Source organism: Cetorhinus maximus, chromosome 14 (assembly GCF_964194155.1).
Source record: "Cetorhinus maximus chromosome 14, sCetMax3.hap1.1, whole genome shotgun sequence".
Lineage (NCBI taxonomy): Eukaryota > Metazoa > Chordata > Chondrichthyes > Lamniformes > Cetorhinidae > Cetorhinus > Cetorhinus maximus.
The window spans coordinates 17410639-17431127 of NC_135892.1; the positions used below are offsets into that span (position 1 = coordinate 17410639).

Below are 20489 nucleotides of genomic sequence, written 5' to 3' on the forward strand. Positions count from 1 at the left end.
CAGTTTCTGGTCAGCCTCCAAGATGGTGATGGTAATGCTGTTTAACTTCAAGGGGAGATGGTGGGATTCTCTCTTGTTAGAGATGATCATTGCCTGGCACTTGTGTGGCACAAATTTACTTGCCTCTTACCAGTCCAATCTTGAATGTTGGTCTGGTCTTGCTGCACATGGACATGGACTGGTTCATTATCATACGCTGCAAAAATTGAATTAGGATCTCGAGATCTCGAGAAGATAGTAAGAAAGAAACCTAAAGTTTTGAAAGACAGTACATTGAAACAACAATAAAAATGACATAATATAGCATAGAGTTTAATGAAATTACATAAACAGGCTATTTGGTCCAATGGCTCTCTGCTTGTGTCTATGCTCCACATGAGTGTGCCAGAGGATTGGCAACATGAGTTGGACATATTCCTGAAGATGTCATCACATGACCTCCTGTCTTCAAACGCCCCACCCCCATACTCCTGCCATTGGTCACCCATACTTGTGGCGCCCCATCTTCTACCACCAATAGGAAAGTGAACAGATTCTTCTTGACCTGATTGGTTGATTCTGGACTCTCAGTCAAATAGCCTTTTTCCCCCATGTTTGATATTTTTGTAACTAATGAACTAAATTAAAAACCCTAAACACAATTTTTAATGCCCCTGTGATTTTCCTCTGTGTTTCGTTCCCAGTGGTGTCCTGGAAGTTCATTTTTAATTCCTCCAGGGCAATCTGGGAGGGCTGGCAACTCTAATAAGCCTCCTCCCACCTTACTTCATCTAATGCTATCAACATTTTCTTTTATTCCATTCTTCCTCATGAGTTTACCTAGCTTCCCCTTAAATTCATCTATCCTGTTTTTCCTCAGCCTCTCCATGTGGTAGTGGGTTTCATATTCTAACCATTGTCTGGGTAAGGAATTTTCTCCTGAATTCCTTATTGAATTTATTAGTGACGATCTTATATTTTTGCCCCTTAATTTTGAAGTCCCTCACCTTCATTATGTCTACACTGTCAAACTCCTTCATAATATTAAAGAATTTTATCAGACTACTTCTCAATTGTCCCTCTTCTAGATAAAAGACCCCTGCTCTTGTATTATCCTTGCAAATCTCCTTTGCAATTTCTCCAGTGCCTCAATATCCTTTTTATAATATGGAGACCAGAATTGCACACACAAGTGTGATTTGACCAAGGTTCTATTTAAATTTAACCTAATCTCTCTTTAGGAATGAGCCCCAGTTCTTTGTTTGTACTTTTTATGGCCTTGTTGGCCTGCATTGCTGCTTTTAATAAAATCAAAATATTGCAGATGCAGGAGATCTGAAGTAAAAGCAGAAAGTTCTGGAAAATCGGTCTGGCAGCATCTGTGGAGAGAGAAACAGAGTTAAAGTTTCGAGTCCAATATGATTATTCTTCCTCCAAAGAAGAGTCATGTTAGATTTGAAACAATAGGTCTGTTTCTCTCTCCACAGGTGTTGCCAGACCTGCTGAGTTTTTCCAGAACCTTCTGCTTTTATTGCTACCTTTAATCATTAGTGAGTCTCTATCCCCTTGATCTCTCTGCTCCTGTACCCCATTTAGACCCTTATTTTCCATGGATTGCGTGGCTTCCATTATCTTCCCACCAAAATGCATCAGCCCTCACTTATCTATATTGAAACTTGTTTGCCACTTACATGTCAAATTATATAGGTTAAGTGGTTTCATTTTGTCTGATGGCTCATGGATTTTAGGCATATTTTGCATGCCATTGCATTCAAAAGCTCGCATTTCTTGTGGCTAAGGGACAACACCAGTCTCGGGTTGACTGGAGGGATGTTGCTTGGAGAATTAGTGCAACAGCCTATTGTCCTGTCACTGCTGGGAGCACTGAATTTACCCCAAGTTGCACTACCCACAGCTGTGACACCATCAAGTTATGTGTTACACTGCCAGCCATTTTGTGTGGCACTGGGTGCCATGTTCAAGCGCATTTAGGGACAGTCCCTTTGTCATATTTGTCTGTCCCGATTTAAACTGAATGCCTTGTTGTCCTGTATTTTTAATTCTCAATTGAGTCCCCGACCATTTTTCTGCCTCCCAAGCAACCAACCAGTACTATGATTAATCCTCATTTACATCTTTGACCTGTCCTTATAATATGCTGGGAGAAAGCTAACTTTTTCTTTTGCACTTCATCAGTATCTAATATTTTTTTCTACAACACCGGTCACCCCTGCCGACTTCACCCTAATGTAGAATGAGAGATGCTTCCATGCTTGCTCATTCAGTAGCACAGAAATCTCTATCGCCTGAACCACCCAAATGTTTATCTCTAACTTACTGCCAAATCTAGGATACTCCTTTTTGATTATCGAGTATATTTTTCAATGCCTTTCTCCAAGGCTTCTCCAGTCCACTCTATTCCCCAGTCAATGCGTGTGGCTCCCCATCCGGTATTCTTCTTTATGGGGAGGTTGTGGTGTAGTGGTAATGACACTGGCCCAATAATCCAGACGCCCAGACTAATGCTCTGGGACATGGGCAGAAATCCCACCATGGCTGCTGGTGGAGTTTAAGTTCAAGTGATAAATTCAATTAAAACAAATCTTGAATTGAAATGGTGCCCATGAAATGACCATAACTAAGATGAGGGCCGTGAAAGCATGATAGCTAAACTTGCAGATGACACAAAGATAGGTAGGAAAGTATGTTGTGAAGAGGACATCAGGAGGTCGCGGGCAGTTATAGATAGGTTGAGTAAGTGGACAAAAATCTGGCAGATGGAGTATAATGTGGGAAAATATGAAATTGTTCACTTTGGCCAGAAGAATAAAAAAAGCAGAGTATTACTTAAACAGAGAACAGCTGCAGAATTCCGAGCTGCAGAGGGATCTAGGTGTTCTAGTGCATGAGTCACAAAAAGTTAGTATGCAGGTACAGCAAGTAATTAAGAAGGCTAATGGAATGCTATCCTTTATTACGAGAGGAATTGAACCTAAAAGTAAGGATGGTATGCTTCAGTTGCACAGGGCACTGGTGAGACCACATCTCAAATACTGTGTGCAGTTTTGGTCTCCTTATTGAAAGAAGGATGTAAATGTTTTGGAGGTTGTTCATAGGAGGTTTACTCGGTTGATACTTGGAATGAGCAGGTTGTCTTATGAGAAAAGATTGGACAGACTGGGCTTGTTTCCACTGGAGTTTAGAAGAGTGAGGGGTGACTTGATTGAAGTATATAAGATCCTGAACGGTATTGACAATGTGGACGTGGAAAGGATGTTTCCTCATGTCCAGAACTAGGAGGCACTGTTTTAAAATTAGATGTGGCCCTTTTAGGACTGAGATGAGAATTTCTTCTTTCAGGGGGCTGTGCGATTTTGGAACTCTCTGCCTTAGAAGGCGGTGGACGCGGGGTCATTGAATATTTTAAAGGTGGAGGTGTACTGATTCCCTTGCCTAACAAGAATCTAAGGTTATTGGGGGTAGATAGGAATGTGGAATTTGAAGCACAAACAGATCAGCCATGATCTTAATGAATGGTGGACCAGGCTCGAGGGGCCGAATGGCCTACTTCTGCTCCTATTTCGTATGTTTGTATGTAATTGTTGTAAAAACCCATCTGGTTCTCTAGGGGAAGGATACCTGTCATCCTTACCTGGCGTGGCCTACAAGTGATTCCGGACCCACAGCAGTGTGGCTGACTCTTAACTGTACTCAAGGTTGTGGGCAACAAATGTTGGCCTTTCCAGCAATGCCCACATCCCATGAGCAAATAAATAAAAATGCCCATCAGTGGCCACACTAAGCTCATTTGGTCGAGCTTCTTGAGTGTTGTTGAAGTTGCATCCATCTAGGCGGGTGGAGAGCATTCCATCACACTCCTGTCTTGTGCCGTGTAAGTGGCGGAGAGGTTTTGGGGAGGTGCCTCAGAATATCCAGATTGAGTTCTGGGTGGACGGCCAGGTTTGAAAACCCTCTCGCAGCGCATTCAGCCTCTTACCAAACCCAACTAATCAGACTGATCAACCACTGATTTCTTTCAGGAATTTTTCTCGGAGACAGGAAAGTTCGAGTGGTGCAGGAAGCGGGGTAAGGTGATTGGCGACCTCTGCCAGAAGCTCCCGGAAACTCGGAAGTATGAAGGGATCAGGACAAAACACGAAATGGACAAAAAGACCCTGAGAGACTTGCAAGGACTCATTGACGCCACCTATCAGAAATTATTGGATCAGCCAGACAAGTGGAAGGAGTACATGACTAGGTAACAGTAGCGCACAACATAATCACCTAGAATTTATAGCACAGGAGCAGGCCACTTCGACAAACTGGTTCATGCTAGTATTTATGCATCATCTAACTCTATCTGGATATCCTCCTTACTGAATAAGTCATGGGTGGAGTTCTATGCACCGCCCACCCCCTCCCCCACCTCCGCCGCTGGCATATTTGAAAGCTGAGGGACAGAATTAAGGAGTGCCCAGCTCACCACCTTCCCACTCACCCCACAACCTGTCCCCTATGTTACAGCGGATGGGTAAGGTGTCAGGCAGCCTGCCCACCCTTAGGCCTATTGAGGTCCTTAAGTGGCCAATTAATCACAGAGTTGTTACGGTGCAGAAGAAGACCATCTGGCCCATCACGTCTGCACCAGCTCTCCGAATTAGCATTATGACTCAGTGCCGAGCTCCTGCCTTTTCCCCATAGCCCTGCACATTGTTTCTATTTAAATAATCATCTATTGTCCTCTTCAATGCCTCGACTGAACCTGCCTCCACCACACTCTCAGGCAGCGCATTCCAGACCTGAACCGCTCGTTGTGTGAAAAGTTTTTTCTCACGTCACATTTGCTTCTTTTGCAAATCACTTTAATTCTCTGCCCCTTGTTCTTGATCCTTTCACGAATGGAAACAGTTTCTCCCTATCTACTCTGCCCAGCCCCCTCATGATTTTGAACAGTTTTATCAAATCTCCTCTCAGCCTTCTTCTCTCCAAGGACAACAGTCCCAACCTCTCCAATCTATCTTCATAACTGAAGTTTCTCATCCCTGGATCCATTTTTGTAAACCACGTCTGCACTCTCTCCAATGTGTTCACATCCTTCCTGTAGTGTGGCGCCCAGAACTGTACACAATACTCCCAACTGAGGTCTAACTATTGTCCTATACAATTTCAGCGTAACCTCTTTGCTTTTGTACTCCATGCCTCTATTAATAAAGTCCTGGATAGTCTATGCTTTATTAACTGCTCTCTCTACCTGTCCTGCCACCTTTAATGTCCTATGCACATAGACAACCAGGCCCCTCTACCCCTTATTTTATATTGCCTTCCTATGTTCTTCCTACCAAAATGAATAATTTCACACTTCTCTGCATTGAACTTCATCTGCCACCTATCTGCCCACTCCACCAACTTGTCTATGTCCTTCTGAAGTTCTGTACTGTCCTCCTCACAGTTTACAATGCTTCCAAGTTTTGTATCATCTGCAAACTTTGAAATTGTCCCCTACACATCAAGATCTAGATCATTAATATATATTGGGAAAAGCAAGGGTCCCAATACTGACCCCTGGGGAGCTCCACCACAAGCCTTCCTCCAGCCTGAAAAATATCCATTAACCATTACTTGCTGTTTCCTATTACTCAGCCAATTTTGTATCCATGTTGCTACTGTCCCCTTTATTCCATGAGCTATAATTTTTCTCACAAGTCTGTTGTGTGGCACTGTATTGAATACCTTTTGGAAGTCCACGTACACCACATCAACAGCATTACCCTCATCAATCCTCTCCGATATCTCTTCAAAAAGCTCCAGCGTGTTAGTTAAACACGATTTTCCCTTAAGAAATCCATGCTGGCCCTTCTAATCAACCCACATTTTTCCACATGACTATTAATTCTATCCGGAACAATTGTTTCGAGAAGCTTCCCCACCACTGAAGTTAAACTGCCTGGTCTGTAATTGCTGGGATTATCCTTACAACCTTTTTTGAACAAAGGCATAATGTTTGCAATCTTCAGTCCACTGGCACCTCCCCTGAGTTTGGGGAAGACTGAGAGATTATGGCCAGTGCCCCTGCAACTTCCACACTCACTTCCTTCAATATCCTTGGATGTATCTCATCCGGCCTCAGTGCCTTGTCAACTTTAAGCACTGACAGTTTATCCAATACCTGCTCCTTATCAATTTTGGACCCTTCTAGTGATAGAATTTCCTCCTCTGTCACCATGGCCTGGGCAGCATCTGCTTCCTTGGTAAAGACAGATGCAAAGTTTTCATTTAACACCTTAGCCATGCCCTCTGCCTCCATGTGTAAATCCCCTTTTCGGTCCCTAATTGGCCCTACTCCTCCTTTTACCACCCTATCACTATTTATGTGCCTATAGACAGCCTACTCTCGATCATCACTAAAGTGATGGAAAGGGTCATCAACAGTGCTATCAAGCGATCAAGTGGCACTTGCTTAGCAATAGCCTACTCACTGATGATCAGTTTGGGTTCTGCCAGGGCCACTCAGCTGCTGACCTCATCACAGCCTTGGTTCAAACATGAGGTCAGAGTGACTGCCCTTGACATTAACACAGCATTTGACTGAGTATGGCATCAAGAAGCCCCAGCAAAACTGGAGTCAATGAGAATCAAGAGGAAAACTCTCCGTTGGTTGGAGTCATACCTAGTACAAAGGAAGATGGTTGTTGGAGGTCAATCATGTCAATTCCAGGATATCACTGAAGGAGTTCTTCAGGGTAGTGAGGCCCAACCAACTTCAGCTGCTTCATCAATGAGCCTCCTTCCATCATAAGGTCAGAAGTGGGGATTTTCACTGATGATTGCACAATGTCCAGCGCCATTCCCGACTCCTCAGATACTGAAGCAGTCCATGTCCAACTGCAACAAGACCTGGACAATATCCAGGCTTGGGCTGACAAGTGACAAGTAACATTCGTGCCACACAAGTGCCAGGCAATGACCATCTCCAACAAGAGAGAATCTAACCATTGCCCCTTGACATTCAATGGTATTACCATCGCTGAATACCCACTATTAACATCTTGGTGGTTACCATTGACCAGAAACTGAACTGGACTAGCCATATAAATACTGTGGCTATAAGAGCAGGTCAGAGACTAGGAATCCTGCAGCAAGTAACTCACCTCCTGACTCCCCAAAGCCTGTCCACCATCTACAAGGCACAAGTCAGGAGTGAGATGGAATACTCTCCACTTGCCTGGATGAGTGCAATTCCAACAGCACTCAAGAAGCTTGACCCCATCCAGGACAAAGCAGCCCACTTGATTGGCACCACATCCACAAACAGTCAATCCCTCCACACCGACACACAGTAGCAGCAGTGTGTACCATCTATAATATGCACAACAGGAACTTACCAAGGTCCCTTGGACAGCACCTTCCAAACCCACGACAACTACCATCTGGAAGGACAAGGGAAACAGCCCGATGGGAACACCGCCGCCTGGAAGTTCCCCTCCAAGCCACTCACCATCTGACTTGGAAATATATCGCCGTTCCTTCACTGTTGTTGGGTCAAAATCCTGAAACTCCCTCCCTAACAGCACTGTGGGTGTACCTACATCACGTGGACTGTAGCAGTTCAAGAAGGCAGCTCACTATCACCTTCTCAAGGGCAATTAGGGATAAGCAATAAATGCTGGCCTAGCCAGCGATGCCCACATCCCATCAATGAATAAAAATAATAGAAGGCTTTGGGATTCCGTTTTATGTTGGCTGCCAATCTTTTCTCATAATCCCTCTTCACTTCTCTTATTTGCTTCTTCACCTCTCCTCTAAACCTTCAATATTCAGCTTGGTTCTCAATTGTATTTTCTACCTGACACCTGTCATAGGCACAGTTTTTCTTCTTTATCTTAACTTCTATCTCCTTTTTCACCCAGGAAGCTCTGGATTTGTTTGCCCTACCTTTCCCTTTTGAGGTAATATACCTTGACTGTGCCCAAACCATTTTTTCTTTGAAGGTAGCCCATTGTTCAGCTACAGCTTTTCCCGCCAACCTTTGGTTCCAGTTTATCCAGCTCAGCTCTCTTGCCCCATTGAAGTCAGCTCTCCCCCAATTAATTATTCTTATTCCGGATCGCCCATTGTTCTTTTCTACCGTCATCCTAAATCTTACGATACAATGATCACCTGCCCACTTAAGGTCCTCATTCTACCTCCATTGCTATAGTGCGTGTGGCTGGAGAAGGTGGATGGAAGGTGACCAGCTTGGCTGTTTTAGTGCATGAGCTAAAGGTGGGCAAGAAGGTGGGGGGCATCTCCTTTGTGGGGGGTCCACTGTGTCCATTGGGGACGTACCCCTAAGATGATACCCTCTCACCCTACTTTGTGTGTCCCCCTACCCCAGCCTCTAAAACCTGAACCCCCCCATCCCCTTCCCACCCCCCAGTGGAGTCTCCAATCCCTGTCTGACCAAAATGCCCAGACTTACCTTCAAGTCCTGTGCCCATGTTCTTCCTTCCTGGGACTGCCTGTAGTCCTAGCAGTGGCCACTGCTGTCTTCTGGCGCTGCTATGACTGCAGAGCTGCCAGCCAATCAGATTGACGGACAGATCGAGGGCAGAACTTCCTGTCCCTCGGGCAGAATTCCCACCCTCATCTACTTATGGCCACCCCCAGCATATTATCAATATGGGGAAGCTGGATTTAAAGTTGGCGAGATGCTGACCAACTTTTCACCCTGGGGGGGGGTGGCGGTTGAGGCATATGACCCCCTCCCCCGGCCATAAACTTCACCCACTGACATATTGTTTGCCTTATCCTACATTTGTTTTGCCATTGTGCTTCCTGAAGACATAGGTTCCACTATTGACTTGGCCAGGTTTTCAGAGTAGGAGTGTGGAGTTTGTATCAAGAAACCTGGAAGTCCAGGATCCCCCGTGTGCTGTGGAGTTTTGACTCCACAGTGCACACTTTTTTAATGTAATTCCCACTATGGAGGTCACCATGATTGACAGGCTTGTTACCTACCGAGTAAGCAAGTTACCTACCGAGTCTGATGACCCCAAGGGGAAGATTGGGGCTGGGAACTGTGAAGGATCTGATGAGGAGCAAGGCGGCAAAAGCAGAAATGGGCCAGCTGTGGAGCAGGCTGACAGAGATAAGGGTGGGAAAACAAGAGGAAAGAAAGATAGCCAAGAACTCTTCAATTAGGGAGCTTCAATGGGTTTCTGGTCGGAGAATGGCGCTAGTGTTTTACCCCTTCCCCTAGCTTGGGGGGATTCTTCCAAGGGTGAGGGGTAAGGGTAGAGGGATTCCTAAAGGCTGAAGTGGACAATGATGGGACATTCTTGCTGTTGATTGGGATCTGAGAGATGATGAGGCTTTGTAGCATGGCAGGTTTGAGGCTGTGGGTGGGCCAGGGAGCTAATGTGGAGGTGAGGTTGAGTAGGATAGAGAATTTGGAGGAGAGAGGGCAAGAGGAATGCAGGAGTGGATGGAATGATGAAGCATGGGGTAGAGTTGAAGTGGGGAGGATGATGAAGCAATTTCAGTCAGAAACTAACATAGGGCTTGAGAAGATTCTGAGACACTGCAGCTCAGAAGGAGACCATTTGGCCCATTGTACCTGTGGTAGCTCTTCTGCTGGAGCTGCCTGCTCAAATCCCATTCCTTGCCATTTCTGTGTATCCTTCATATTCCTTTTGAAATACTCATCTAATTCTGTTGTAAATCAATCATATTATTAAGCCTCTGCTCCAATAACAACTTCGCATTTTAAGTTAGTGTGAACAGATTCCTTCTCCTTAAAATTTCCTCACTTTCTTGTAGATATTCCCAACTGTCAAAATGGCTTCTGACAAAGGACAAACAGCTAACAGAAATCAGACGTGCAGCCTCCAATCCCAAGAAGTATGGAAGTTTGAAATCTGCACTCGAGGTTTGTTGACCACATAATTATCTCCAATAGGTCGGAGACTCATAAAATACCGGGAGGAATAGGAAGTACCAAAAGTTAAAAAATCCTTGCCCCTCCATCATTAAAAGTATGATCTGAAGAATCATAGCCAATGAAGCAGGCTGACCAAGACAGACTGTCAGCTGGAAAGAGTCTGTCTGATACAATGGCAATAGATGTCTCGTAATGATGATGGGTCAGGGGAAATTCAGTGTTCCTTGTATGGAGCTTTGCTCTCAGGGCATAACTGTGTGGTAGCCCTTCTGTGGAGTGCTGCTCCCCACTGGAAGCACTTAGGTTATCTTGTAAGTATCTCACTGGTAGCATTCTTGCATCTGAGTTAACAGATTGTAGAGTTAAACCATTTAGTGTATAATCTAGCCCAGCAACAACAACAACAGCTTGCATTTGTAAAGTGCCTTCAATATAGTAAAGCATGCCAAGGCACCTCACAGGACATTATCAGACAAAAATGAACACCTAACCACATAAGGAGATATGAGGATTGTTGACCAAAATCTTGATCAAAGGGTAAGTTTTAAGGAGCATCTTAAAAGAGGAGAGAGATGGAGAGTTTTAGGGAGGGAATTCCAGAGTTCAGGGCCAAGGGAGCCAAAGGCACGGTTGCCAATGATGGAGAGAATGAACTTGGCAGAGCTCCAAAGGGAGGCCAGGATTGAAGGAGCGCAGTGATTGTGGAGACCTATGGGTGAGGCTAGACAGGGTTACACAAATTGGGATGGTCTGAGGCCATGGAGAGAGTTGGAAACAAGTATGAAAACATGGTATGTTTCTTTTTTGTATTTAGGGAATTAAGGAAGAGGCAAAGAAAGAGGAACCAAACCTTTCATGGTTGAGATCCAGACTCACTGCATTGGGAGAGATCTCTTCGGAGACTGAAGCAAAAAGAAAAGATCATGAACTGTCCAAACTAATGGCTGAATTCAACAAGCTCCTGACACAAATGGCTGAGGTAGGGGAAAGATCTGACAACGGTGACATGACATTGCAATAGTTTCTAAACATTTATTGCCTCTTGAAACCAAGCATTAGGAGCCTTCTGACTCACTGTGAAGCCCATTGTTTAATTTGCAGCTTCATAAACACATTCATTAACATCTCCTTGGCTCTATCACCCTCCCATTACAGCTCAGTACATGGCATTTTTCTTTTAGCAAAGAGGGGCGAGGCTTAGTGGGGTCAATTTGAGGTTGAGGTGACTCCAAGAATGCTCAAGTTTATTGACCTGATACATGAGCCCAGGAAGTCCACAGTTCTTAAGTCCATCTGGATCGGAGAGAGGATGGAGCGGGGAGATCTGTCACTGGGGCCGGGGTTTCTCCGCAGTTAGCTGTGGGTAGTCCTACAGACTAAGGTCCTCATGGGAAGAATTACTGTAGCCGGAGATGTGACAGGATATTTACCAGTTGGATAATTTCTGTCACCTAAGCTCCAGCTGTGCCCTTGCCCACTCAATAGGAAATGCTGGGCCTGGGCTTTGCACTTAAAGTAAATGAGATGCCTCTCTAAGGGGAGAGAGTGTTGTGCTATTAGGCAAACAAAGCACGACATTGTGGATTCAGATTTCTCAGTTGCTTGAATGGGAGCCTCTAACACATGGGGCAGAGTTTTGCCCTTGTTGGGCGGGCTTGGCGGGGGCGGTCAGGAAGCCGACTGCCGCCCGCAATCGGGGCTAGACCACGGTTTCATGCTGGCGGGCCAATTAAGAGCCGCCCAGCGTGAAACGTGTGTTGCAGCACTCAGTGCTGCCCGTGTTGTGGGGGCGGGGGGAGGAGGAGGGCAAACGGGGAACTTCACTCATGCCTGTGAGTGTGCACTTGAAAACCTCCCTGATGCACAGAGCTGCCTCAGGGAGATGACCAGTTTCCAAAAGAAAAGATTTAAAAAAACATTATGAAACATGTCCCCTCATGTGACTCAGTCACATGAGCAGGGACACGTTGTAAATGAGATGTAAAAATGTTTTTTTTTATTTGCTGCTGGAAACCTCATCCCGCCCCTGGATGAGGTTTCTTAAAAAGTGCAAAGAATGCTTGGCGTTTTCGCCTGCCCGCCAACCGTAAGGTTGGACGGGCAGCGAGGAATTTAACTTAATTACCTTTGTAATGGCCTTACTAGGCCTTTTAATTGTTGGCGGGTGCGCTACTGATTCTCGGTCGCGCCCGCCGACTGAAATATCACACGACTGCAGGTTGGTGTCAGGACGTTCACCCGACGTCAACTCGCGTCATTTTACACTCAAGAGGGTCAGGCGCGGGCCCGCCCACCCCCCAAGGTAAAAATTCTGTCAATGTAAATGAATACTCACATGTACTCTATACCCATGTAGATGAATACTCACGTGTACTCTATACCCATGTAGATGAATACTCACATGTACTCTATACCCATGTAGATGAGTACTCACATGTACCCTATACCCATGTAGATGAGTACTCACATGTACCCTATACCCTGGAAAAGGGAGGTTAATGTTCAATGCTGTGTACAGAGCCTTGGTCAGACTCCACTTGGAATACTGCATTCAGTTTTAGGTACCCCCACCTCAGGAAGGACATGTTGGTCTTGGCGGCTGCGCAATGCCAATTCACAAGAATGAAACCAGGACTTAAAGGGTTAAATTATGAGGGCAGCTGGAATAAATTTGCCTTGTATTGCCATAAATTTGATCTGGTCAAAGTGTTTTAAACTGATAAAGGATTTCACTGGAGCAGATAGAAGGGAACTGCTTCCTCTGCTGGGGGAGTCCAGAGCAAGGGGATATAAACTTTAAAATTGGAGCTGGTCTCTTTAGGGGTGAAATCAGGATATATTTTTCACATAAAGTGTAGTGGAATTCTCTTCCACAAAAATCTGGGGGACAGTTGGAGCTTTCATGACAGAGATTGACAGAATTTAATTAGCGAAGAGTGTCAAGGTGCATGGATCAAAGGCAGGAAGATGAAGTCAAGCTACAGACTGGCCATGATCTGATTGAATAGGCTCAAGGAGCTGAATGGCCTCCTCCTGTTCCTATGTCTTCATGGTGTAAACCTGCTGTTTTTGGGGTGAGAGACAGAGGAGTCTTCCATCATTCATTGAGGCAGGAGTGCAGAGAGCTTTTATTTTAAGTGTCATGCTGAGTGTCATGATCTTTTTTCACAGGTTGCTGTGTCCTTTCTGTGTACATTCAGAACTGGAAGCCATCCAAGTGTTTGTTAAAACAGCAAATCATTCAATTATCTACTTGGGTGCCGAGAGTTTGGGTTATAGTTCACCGACTGTGGAATTCGTTACCATAGAAAGTAGTTGAGACCAAAACATTGTATGTTTTCAAGAAGGAGTTAGATATAGCTCTTGGGGCGAAAGGGATCAAAGGGTATGGGGAGAAAGCGGGAGCAGGCTATTGAGTTGGATGATCAGCCATGATCATAATGAATGGTGGAGCAGGCTAGAAGGGCCGAATGGCCTACTCCTGCTCCCAGTTTCTATGTTTCTATGACTTGCCCAGCATCCCTGCTGATGGGATTAGGATGCAAAATGTTTATATTTCTACCCAGCGTTGAGATGGGTTTGGTGCATTCAGCTGAATGGGAAGACTAAATTTGGATATTTTCTGTTCCTACTGTTTGCACTAACATTCGTTCCTCGCTTCGTCATACTCTACTTTCCCTAAGACGGGTGTCTCGCTGAAAAAGCGATGCAAATTATAAATGAACAGGAGCGTTTGTGGATGTAATGTTCACGTGTCGAATAAAATATTTCCCAGTCGCAGCATCTGAACCTCCCAAGACAATTAGGTTTTATATTTCACATCACATCGCGTGCATGCAGTGGAGCAGTCGTCTCTTTCGTATTTCACGCTATGTTAACTTGCCCACTGTTTCCCCTCAGTCCGATAAACTGCTGTCCACTGTTGGTGAATGTATTCAGCACAGAGGGGAGGTGAAGAGTGCCCTGGAGCAGCTTATTGACTCCCAGAATCATCTGCAGGAGGAGAGAGCCCGGATGCTGGACTCTGACAGTCTGCAAGAAGCCCAGAAACTCCACCTGCATCACCAGGTATAGAGTCTGCACGGAAAGAAACATCTAAATATTTTTCTGAAGGTTCCTGTAGAGAAGTACAAATGGTTCTTTTTTAACTTTTCGACGATAGGAATTGCTAGTTAATTGGAGAAGACCTAGGCCCCTCAATGAGTCTAGAACAGTTTTGCGTATGATATGTGGAAAACTCCTCTGATGGGAGGTTTTGGGAACCCCAGGTCCAAAACCACTTGTTCCTCCCAAGCCATCATCTTAGGCAGTCCATTGGGATTGAAGATGCTTTGAAGGGTTCTGAGATGGCTGACAAGTCCAATGCGCAATGTCCAAAGCCATGCTACACTTCCCACATGCCTTGCCTTAAGTTACTCATAAACTGTATTCCAGAATGTCACTTTCTTGGAATGTGGGGAAGCCTGGAATTAATGACCTGTCCCTTGTTGGCAGGTGAAAGTGGTGGTATAGGCTGCCTTTAATCAATCACTTGTACTGTTGAGTGGTTTGCTAGGTCACTCTGCTAAGATTCATCTACCTAGTCTGGAGTAGTTGTACTTAGGAAAGTTTCATTTTCCTGAGGGGCAGTTTTGAACGGAAATCTAGGATCGATCCTGGTGCCAGTCTAAAAGAAAAAATGACCATATTTCACCTTTAAGGTGCTATTCCAGTACCAGAAGTTCTGGACTCCTATTCATGTTAGGGGCTGTGTGCATGCCATTCAGTAACTAATAACGATTCAGAAAGTCACACTGCCAGCTGCTTATAAAGAGAGACTGGCTTTTCTCTCTATGAGCTATCAAATGCAGGCTGAGGAGCCTTGCAGGAAGTTACTGGTATGGAGCCATGCTTTTCTGTCCATCAAACTTAATGGGCCAGGCACCTGTAACATCCGAAGATGTGTTTCCCGGTAAGCACTGCTCTCCACTCGGAGCTCTACATTGTGCAATGACACCTATGCTCTAGTGTTCTGAGTGTACGTCACAATATCCTATTAGAGGTTTTAATTCCAGCACATTGCATATTACATATGACGCACCTCAGTAGTAATTCCAGATCCCTTTCTACATGCTGCATACACACACACAGCAAGCAGAATGAACAAGCTTCATGAATTCTATATAACAATAAACCTTGGCTTCTGATGATGAATGAACCTGGGACCATTTCTCTCGAGGTTTGAGTTTCATTCTTAACAGTTGTGGTCTGAGCTGAACCAGTCCCTATTGTCTTGCATGTGCCCCATAACTATTTATTACCCAGTGTATCTCCCGTTCACCCATCACTCCTGTGCTTAATGGCCTACACTGACTCAGGGTCCCCATTCCAAAATCTCTGTGTTCCTCTAATTCAGGCATCTTGTCCAAACTCCACAATCTCAGCCCTCCATTGGTGGCCATGCCTTTAGCTCCCTGGGCCCTAAGCTCTGGAATTCCCTCCCTAAACCTCTCTGCCTCTCTACCACTCTCTCCTCCTTTAAGACCCTACTTAAAACTGACCTCTTCACCTATGCTAATATCTCCAGATATAGCTTGGTGTCAAATTTGGTGTGATCATGCTCCTGTGAAGCTTGGAATGTTTTACGGTGTTAAAGACACTATATAAATGATACCGTTGTTGCCTGCATGATGTTAGTAAAATTGTTTTGAATCCACAATTATGCAGCAACAAGTGAAGCAGTTAACAGTGAAGAGGCATGATGTACAGCAGCAGTTAGCTCGCGGGAAGGAGTTACAGGCAGCTGCTGAGCTGCTGAAGTCCTCCCAGGAAGAGCTGCAAAGCCAGGAGGCAGCACTCATCGCAATGGAGAAAACGATGGACACACAAGAGAAAGAACTAGAGGTAAAGTCCAGTCCTGGATACAGAACTACTGCCATGTCAGGATGGTGTGTGATTTGGAAGGGAACTTGGACGTGGTGGTGTTCCTATTGCATCTGCTGCCCTTGTCCTAGGTGGTGGGTTTGAGAGATGCTACAGTGCATCTTGCATTGCAACCATGGTGTACCAGTGGTGGGAGGATTGAATGTTTAAGTCACTGAATAGTGTTGGTCAAGCAGACTGCATTGTCCTGGAATGCGTTCAGCTTCTTGAGAACTGTTGCAGCTGCGTCCACCCATCACACTCCTGACTTGTGCCTTGTAGATGGTCGACAGCCTTTGGGGAGTCAGGCGTTGAGTCACTTGCCACAGGATACCCAGCTTCCAATCTGATTTTACAATGAAAGGCATTTCTGTGGTTGGACCAGTTGAGTTTCTGGTCAATGGTGACCCACCCCAGGATGTTCATGGTGAGGGATTTGGCAATGGTAGCGCTGTTGAATGTGAATGTGAAGGGGAGGGGGCTAGGTATGCCTGAAGGGGAGGAGGTTAGACATGCCTGACCCTTGTATGTGGTGAATGGTACTTGCAAATGAAAGAGTCAGCAATACCATCATAGGACCTGATGGCAATTATAGTGAGCCGAGTTGACATTTTGCTTTGCCTTGTGCTGAAGGAGACACTAAATCAGTGGCAGTGTTTTGAAGAGGAGAAGGGGCAATTGATGGAGTTCCTGAATCGTGCCGGAATGGCCATGGATCGCAATCGTTCATTCAGCAGCCTGGATAGCCTCAGATCGGAGCTGGAACAAACAAAGGTCAGAGCTCGCAGACTGTACTTTTTTTATTCATTTATGAGTTCGGGTGTCGCTGGGTAGGCCAGCATTTATTGCCCACCCCTAAGTGCCTTGAGAAGGTGGTGGTGAGTTGCTTTCTTGGACCGCTGCAGTCCATGTGGTGTAGGTATGTCCACAGTGCTGTTAGGAAGGGAGTTCCAGGATTTTGACTCAGTGACAGTGAAGGAACAGCGATATAGCTCCAAGTCAGGGCGACTTTGAGGGGAACTTCCAGGTGGTGGTGTTCCCACGTGTGTGCTGCCCTTGTCCTTCTAGATGGTAGCGGTTGTGGGTTTGGAAGGTGCTGTTGAAGGAGCCTTGTTGAGTTCCTGCAGTGCATCTTGTAGATGATACACACTGCTGCCATTTTGCGTTAGTGAATGTTTGTGGATGGGATGCCAATCAAGTGGACAGCTTTATCCTGGATGGTGTCGAGCTTCTTGAGTGTTGTTGGAGCTGCACTCATCCACAGCACACTTGGTAGCTGATCTGTAGAAATCAATGCAACCAGTTTAAATAAATAAGCAAATGGCTTTGAAATTGTGCGTTCCATGAAAATGAAATACTGGACTCCTTTTTCTGAAAATAGAAAATTATAAGCAATCTCTACATTTCTAAGATGCCCTGAAATGGTTTCCATAGCAGCAGTATATCCTGGGATTATGATAAGTATTAAACAATTTAGCTTTCCTCTTTCTTGAGGTTATGATGATCATCGCAAGTTCCCAATGTGTTATTGTCTTGAAGCACATTCCGTGTCTTGCAGTGAGCAGTGGCTGCTGATTACTGATGGCTCTTGCATTGCTTCTGCACGCAGGCCTGTTATGGAGACAGTGAAGTCAAGGCAGCTCTGGCTGAGGACCTGTTACAGAAGTTGGAAGGCATAAAGGTTGGTCCAAAGAGTAAGCGCTCCCTGCAGCAACAAACCAGACTGATGAGAGAGGAGGCTGAAAATGTACAGGAAAACCTGAACAATGAGTATGTGATCACACTTTTATCGTTACTTCTTATTAAGTCAATACTTAGGCTGTCCGGCTCAACAAATCCTCCACACAAGCAGTCATCCCGGTTGCAAGCTCCCACCCCTTTTATTCTTTTATTCCCCTTTTCCTTCAACCACCTATCTAATCTATTCTTAACCGTTAATGTTGCCTCTGCTTCAGTCAATCACCAGCTCCCACAGTGCATTCCACAGCCTCGTATCTCCCCTGTGTATAAAAGTAGTTTCTCCCATAAATCTCTTGGTTGTGTGACAAACACCCTCCAATTATAGTGAAATTGATCTCCAGGGTTGCATCTTGTAAGACATGTCAGTGGGAATGTACTATCATGTTCACAGGATACCTTAAACTCGGGACAGTGGACTTTCTATTGTCCACTGTGAGGACTACCATTTTAGCCCATTGTCCTCCACGATGGAGCACTCCCATTTTAGTTCATTTTCCACTATGATGGAAGCCAACCATTTTAGTTTATTGTCTATTACTGTATGATGGAAATCTATAATTTTAGGCTGTTATCCATTAGATGGAGCTCTACCATTTTTGCTCAATATTTACTGTGATGGAGACCCTACATTTTAGCCCATTGCCCACTAGATGGAGACTTATCATGGTAGCCCTTTGTCCATTATGATTGAGTTCTACCATTTAAAGCAATTTGTTCTAAGTTTCAAGTCATTACTGGTGTGTGTGTATCTTTTCCTAGCACAGACTAAGATTCCAGCCTCTTCCACTAACTGTAGGTGCAGGATCTCATTGAAGTGACATCTGTCCCTTTGGAGTGATTGTCCACACATATGCACACACACGTGCACACACACACACACGCACACGCACACACTCGTGCATGCGCACGCACACACACACAGGGCAGAATCTTTCCATTGGCGAGCTGGGGGTGGGGCCCCGACGTCATCCCGCCCCATTCAAATTTTCAGGAAGGCAGGCGGACAGCGAAATCAGCTGTCCGCCCGCCGACCTGTCAATGGCCAATTGAGGCCATTGACAGGATCATTAAGCCAATTAAAGGCCCTGCCTGTCCAACCTTAAGGTTGGTGGGCAGACCAGGAGCCCCAGAGGACTTCTGAAAAAACATGAAACCTCACCCACTGGGGAATCCCTCCCCCCCCTCGCAAAGGAAGCGCTTAGCGCTTCCCGTTGGGTGGCCCGCTGGGCGGGGCCTTAATTGGCCCGCCCACTCAAAATGGTGCCGGGGCCCGTTTCGGCGGCGGCGATCGGCTGCCTACCCGCCGCCGAGCTGGTGGGGGGGCCCGCCCACCCATCGAGGGCAAAATTCTGCCCACAGACACACGCACACACAGATGCACACATGGATGCACACATGGACACGCATGCACACACACACACACACATATATAGACGCACACGCTGTCACGAAAGTATAATAATTCTTATAATATTATTGTGATTTATTATAAAAGTAGGTTAATAGTGGGGTTTGGATAGTGTCTGTATGTGTGATTTAATTACATTTTGTAGCCAAGCAGACTGCAGGTTGAAGTTATCAAAAGAGGTAAGGTGTAGAAGTGTATTTAATATGTTAATAAGTAAACATAGCTGGGGTCTTAGCATGTAAGGTGTAAAGGGAATTTGCATTTTTAGATGGATGAAGGGGGATTTGGTTTTCAAAGGGAGCTCAGTCTGTTTACAAACAGACAGACAAGCAAGCTGAGGAATGTATTTATTTTTCTCAAAGGTTATTGACAATATATAGTGGCAACATGAAAGATTTATATTATGAAAAAGGTAAAATTCCAAAGACATGTGGAAACAATGGAATTTATATTGAAAAGGGAGAAACATGTATAAAGGAGGAAGGCATTGTAAGATCTGCCAGAAGTGTGAGAAGTCTGCAGTATTTGGGCATTAAGGCTGCTGTCTACAGAAACCGAAGTTGGGAAAGGCCACTTTGAATTCTACTGTCCGGGGTATTGTGTTTAACTTGCTGGACCTGTTTAAAATCTATTTTTTTTTACCATTGCCTTAACGGGGGTGTAAGTGGAAGCCAGATTAATTAGGGATTTTCGGAGTTATTATTGTAGTAATTTGTAGACCTATGTATGTACTTGAAATCCATTCTTTTGTTAATAGATGTTTAATTTAGTTTTTGAAAAAATCTCTGAAGTGTCGGTGGACTGATAACTTCTGAATTCAGGGCACGCATCTCAAAAAAATACAAATTGCAAATTTCCCTTGTGGATTCGTGCCATATCATACACACGCACACGCACACACTTTCCCACTGCAACCTATTCTCCCTGTGGTAAATATAGGGCAGCTGGGCAATTGGCAGATATTGAAGAACCACTTCAAGTGGAAGCAGTTAGTATGATTGGGGTATCAAGCATACCACCTGACTCCTGCTGATGGAGTTATATTTTGAACATGTGCTGTGATCTGTCCAATGGAACTTACTCCAATGGAGCAAGTCACAGTTGCTCTATTTTTGTAACCACCCAGGTTTGGCTGAATGCCAGTCCTGTTTGATGAAAGAACCCAAACATCCAAATGTGTCCTTGACAATGGATCATTCAACAAAGCAACTCAGACCTGCAGGCAAAATGGAAAGAGGAGATGATTGACAGTGAATGAGCCATAAAGGAGATTGTTATAAGTTCCAGCTCTCCTCTAGATATTCTCATGGGTTTCAGTGCCACAGGTTACTCCCTTCAACAGAACTTGTACCTGTTACATCCTAGAGTTAACTCAACAGCAGTAGCAAATTGCATTTATACAGCACTGACATGTAGTAAAACATCACAAGGTAGTTCACAGGAGTGGAATCAGGCAAAAAATTAACAACGAGGCAAATAAGGAGACATTAGGACTGGTGATCAGAGGTAGGTTTTAAGGAGCAGCTTAAAGAGGAAGGGCGA

General features: G+C 45.0%; 1 protein-coding gene across 1 annotated transcript in view; it reads left to right on the top strand.

Annotated features, from left to right (window-relative positions):
- Window positions 1-20489, top strand: part of syne1b (spectrin repeat containing, nuclear envelope 1b) — a 447660-nt gene that overhangs the window by 73885 nt on the left and 353286 nt on the right. The window contains exons 25-31 of the mRNA XM_078556589.1: window positions 4020-4237; window positions 9778-9886; window positions 10713-10877; window positions 13799-13966; window positions 15605-15781; window positions 16433-16573; window positions 17409-17569. Of these exons, the coding sequence (XP_078412715.1) occupies window positions 4020-4237; window positions 9778-9886; window positions 10713-10877; window positions 13799-13966; window positions 15605-15781; window positions 16433-16573; window positions 17409-17569 (1139 nt within the window). The remainder of the gene's footprint in view (window positions 1-4019; window positions 4238-9777; window positions 9887-10712; window positions 10878-13798; window positions 13967-15604; window positions 15782-16432; window positions 16574-17408; window positions 17570-20489) is intronic.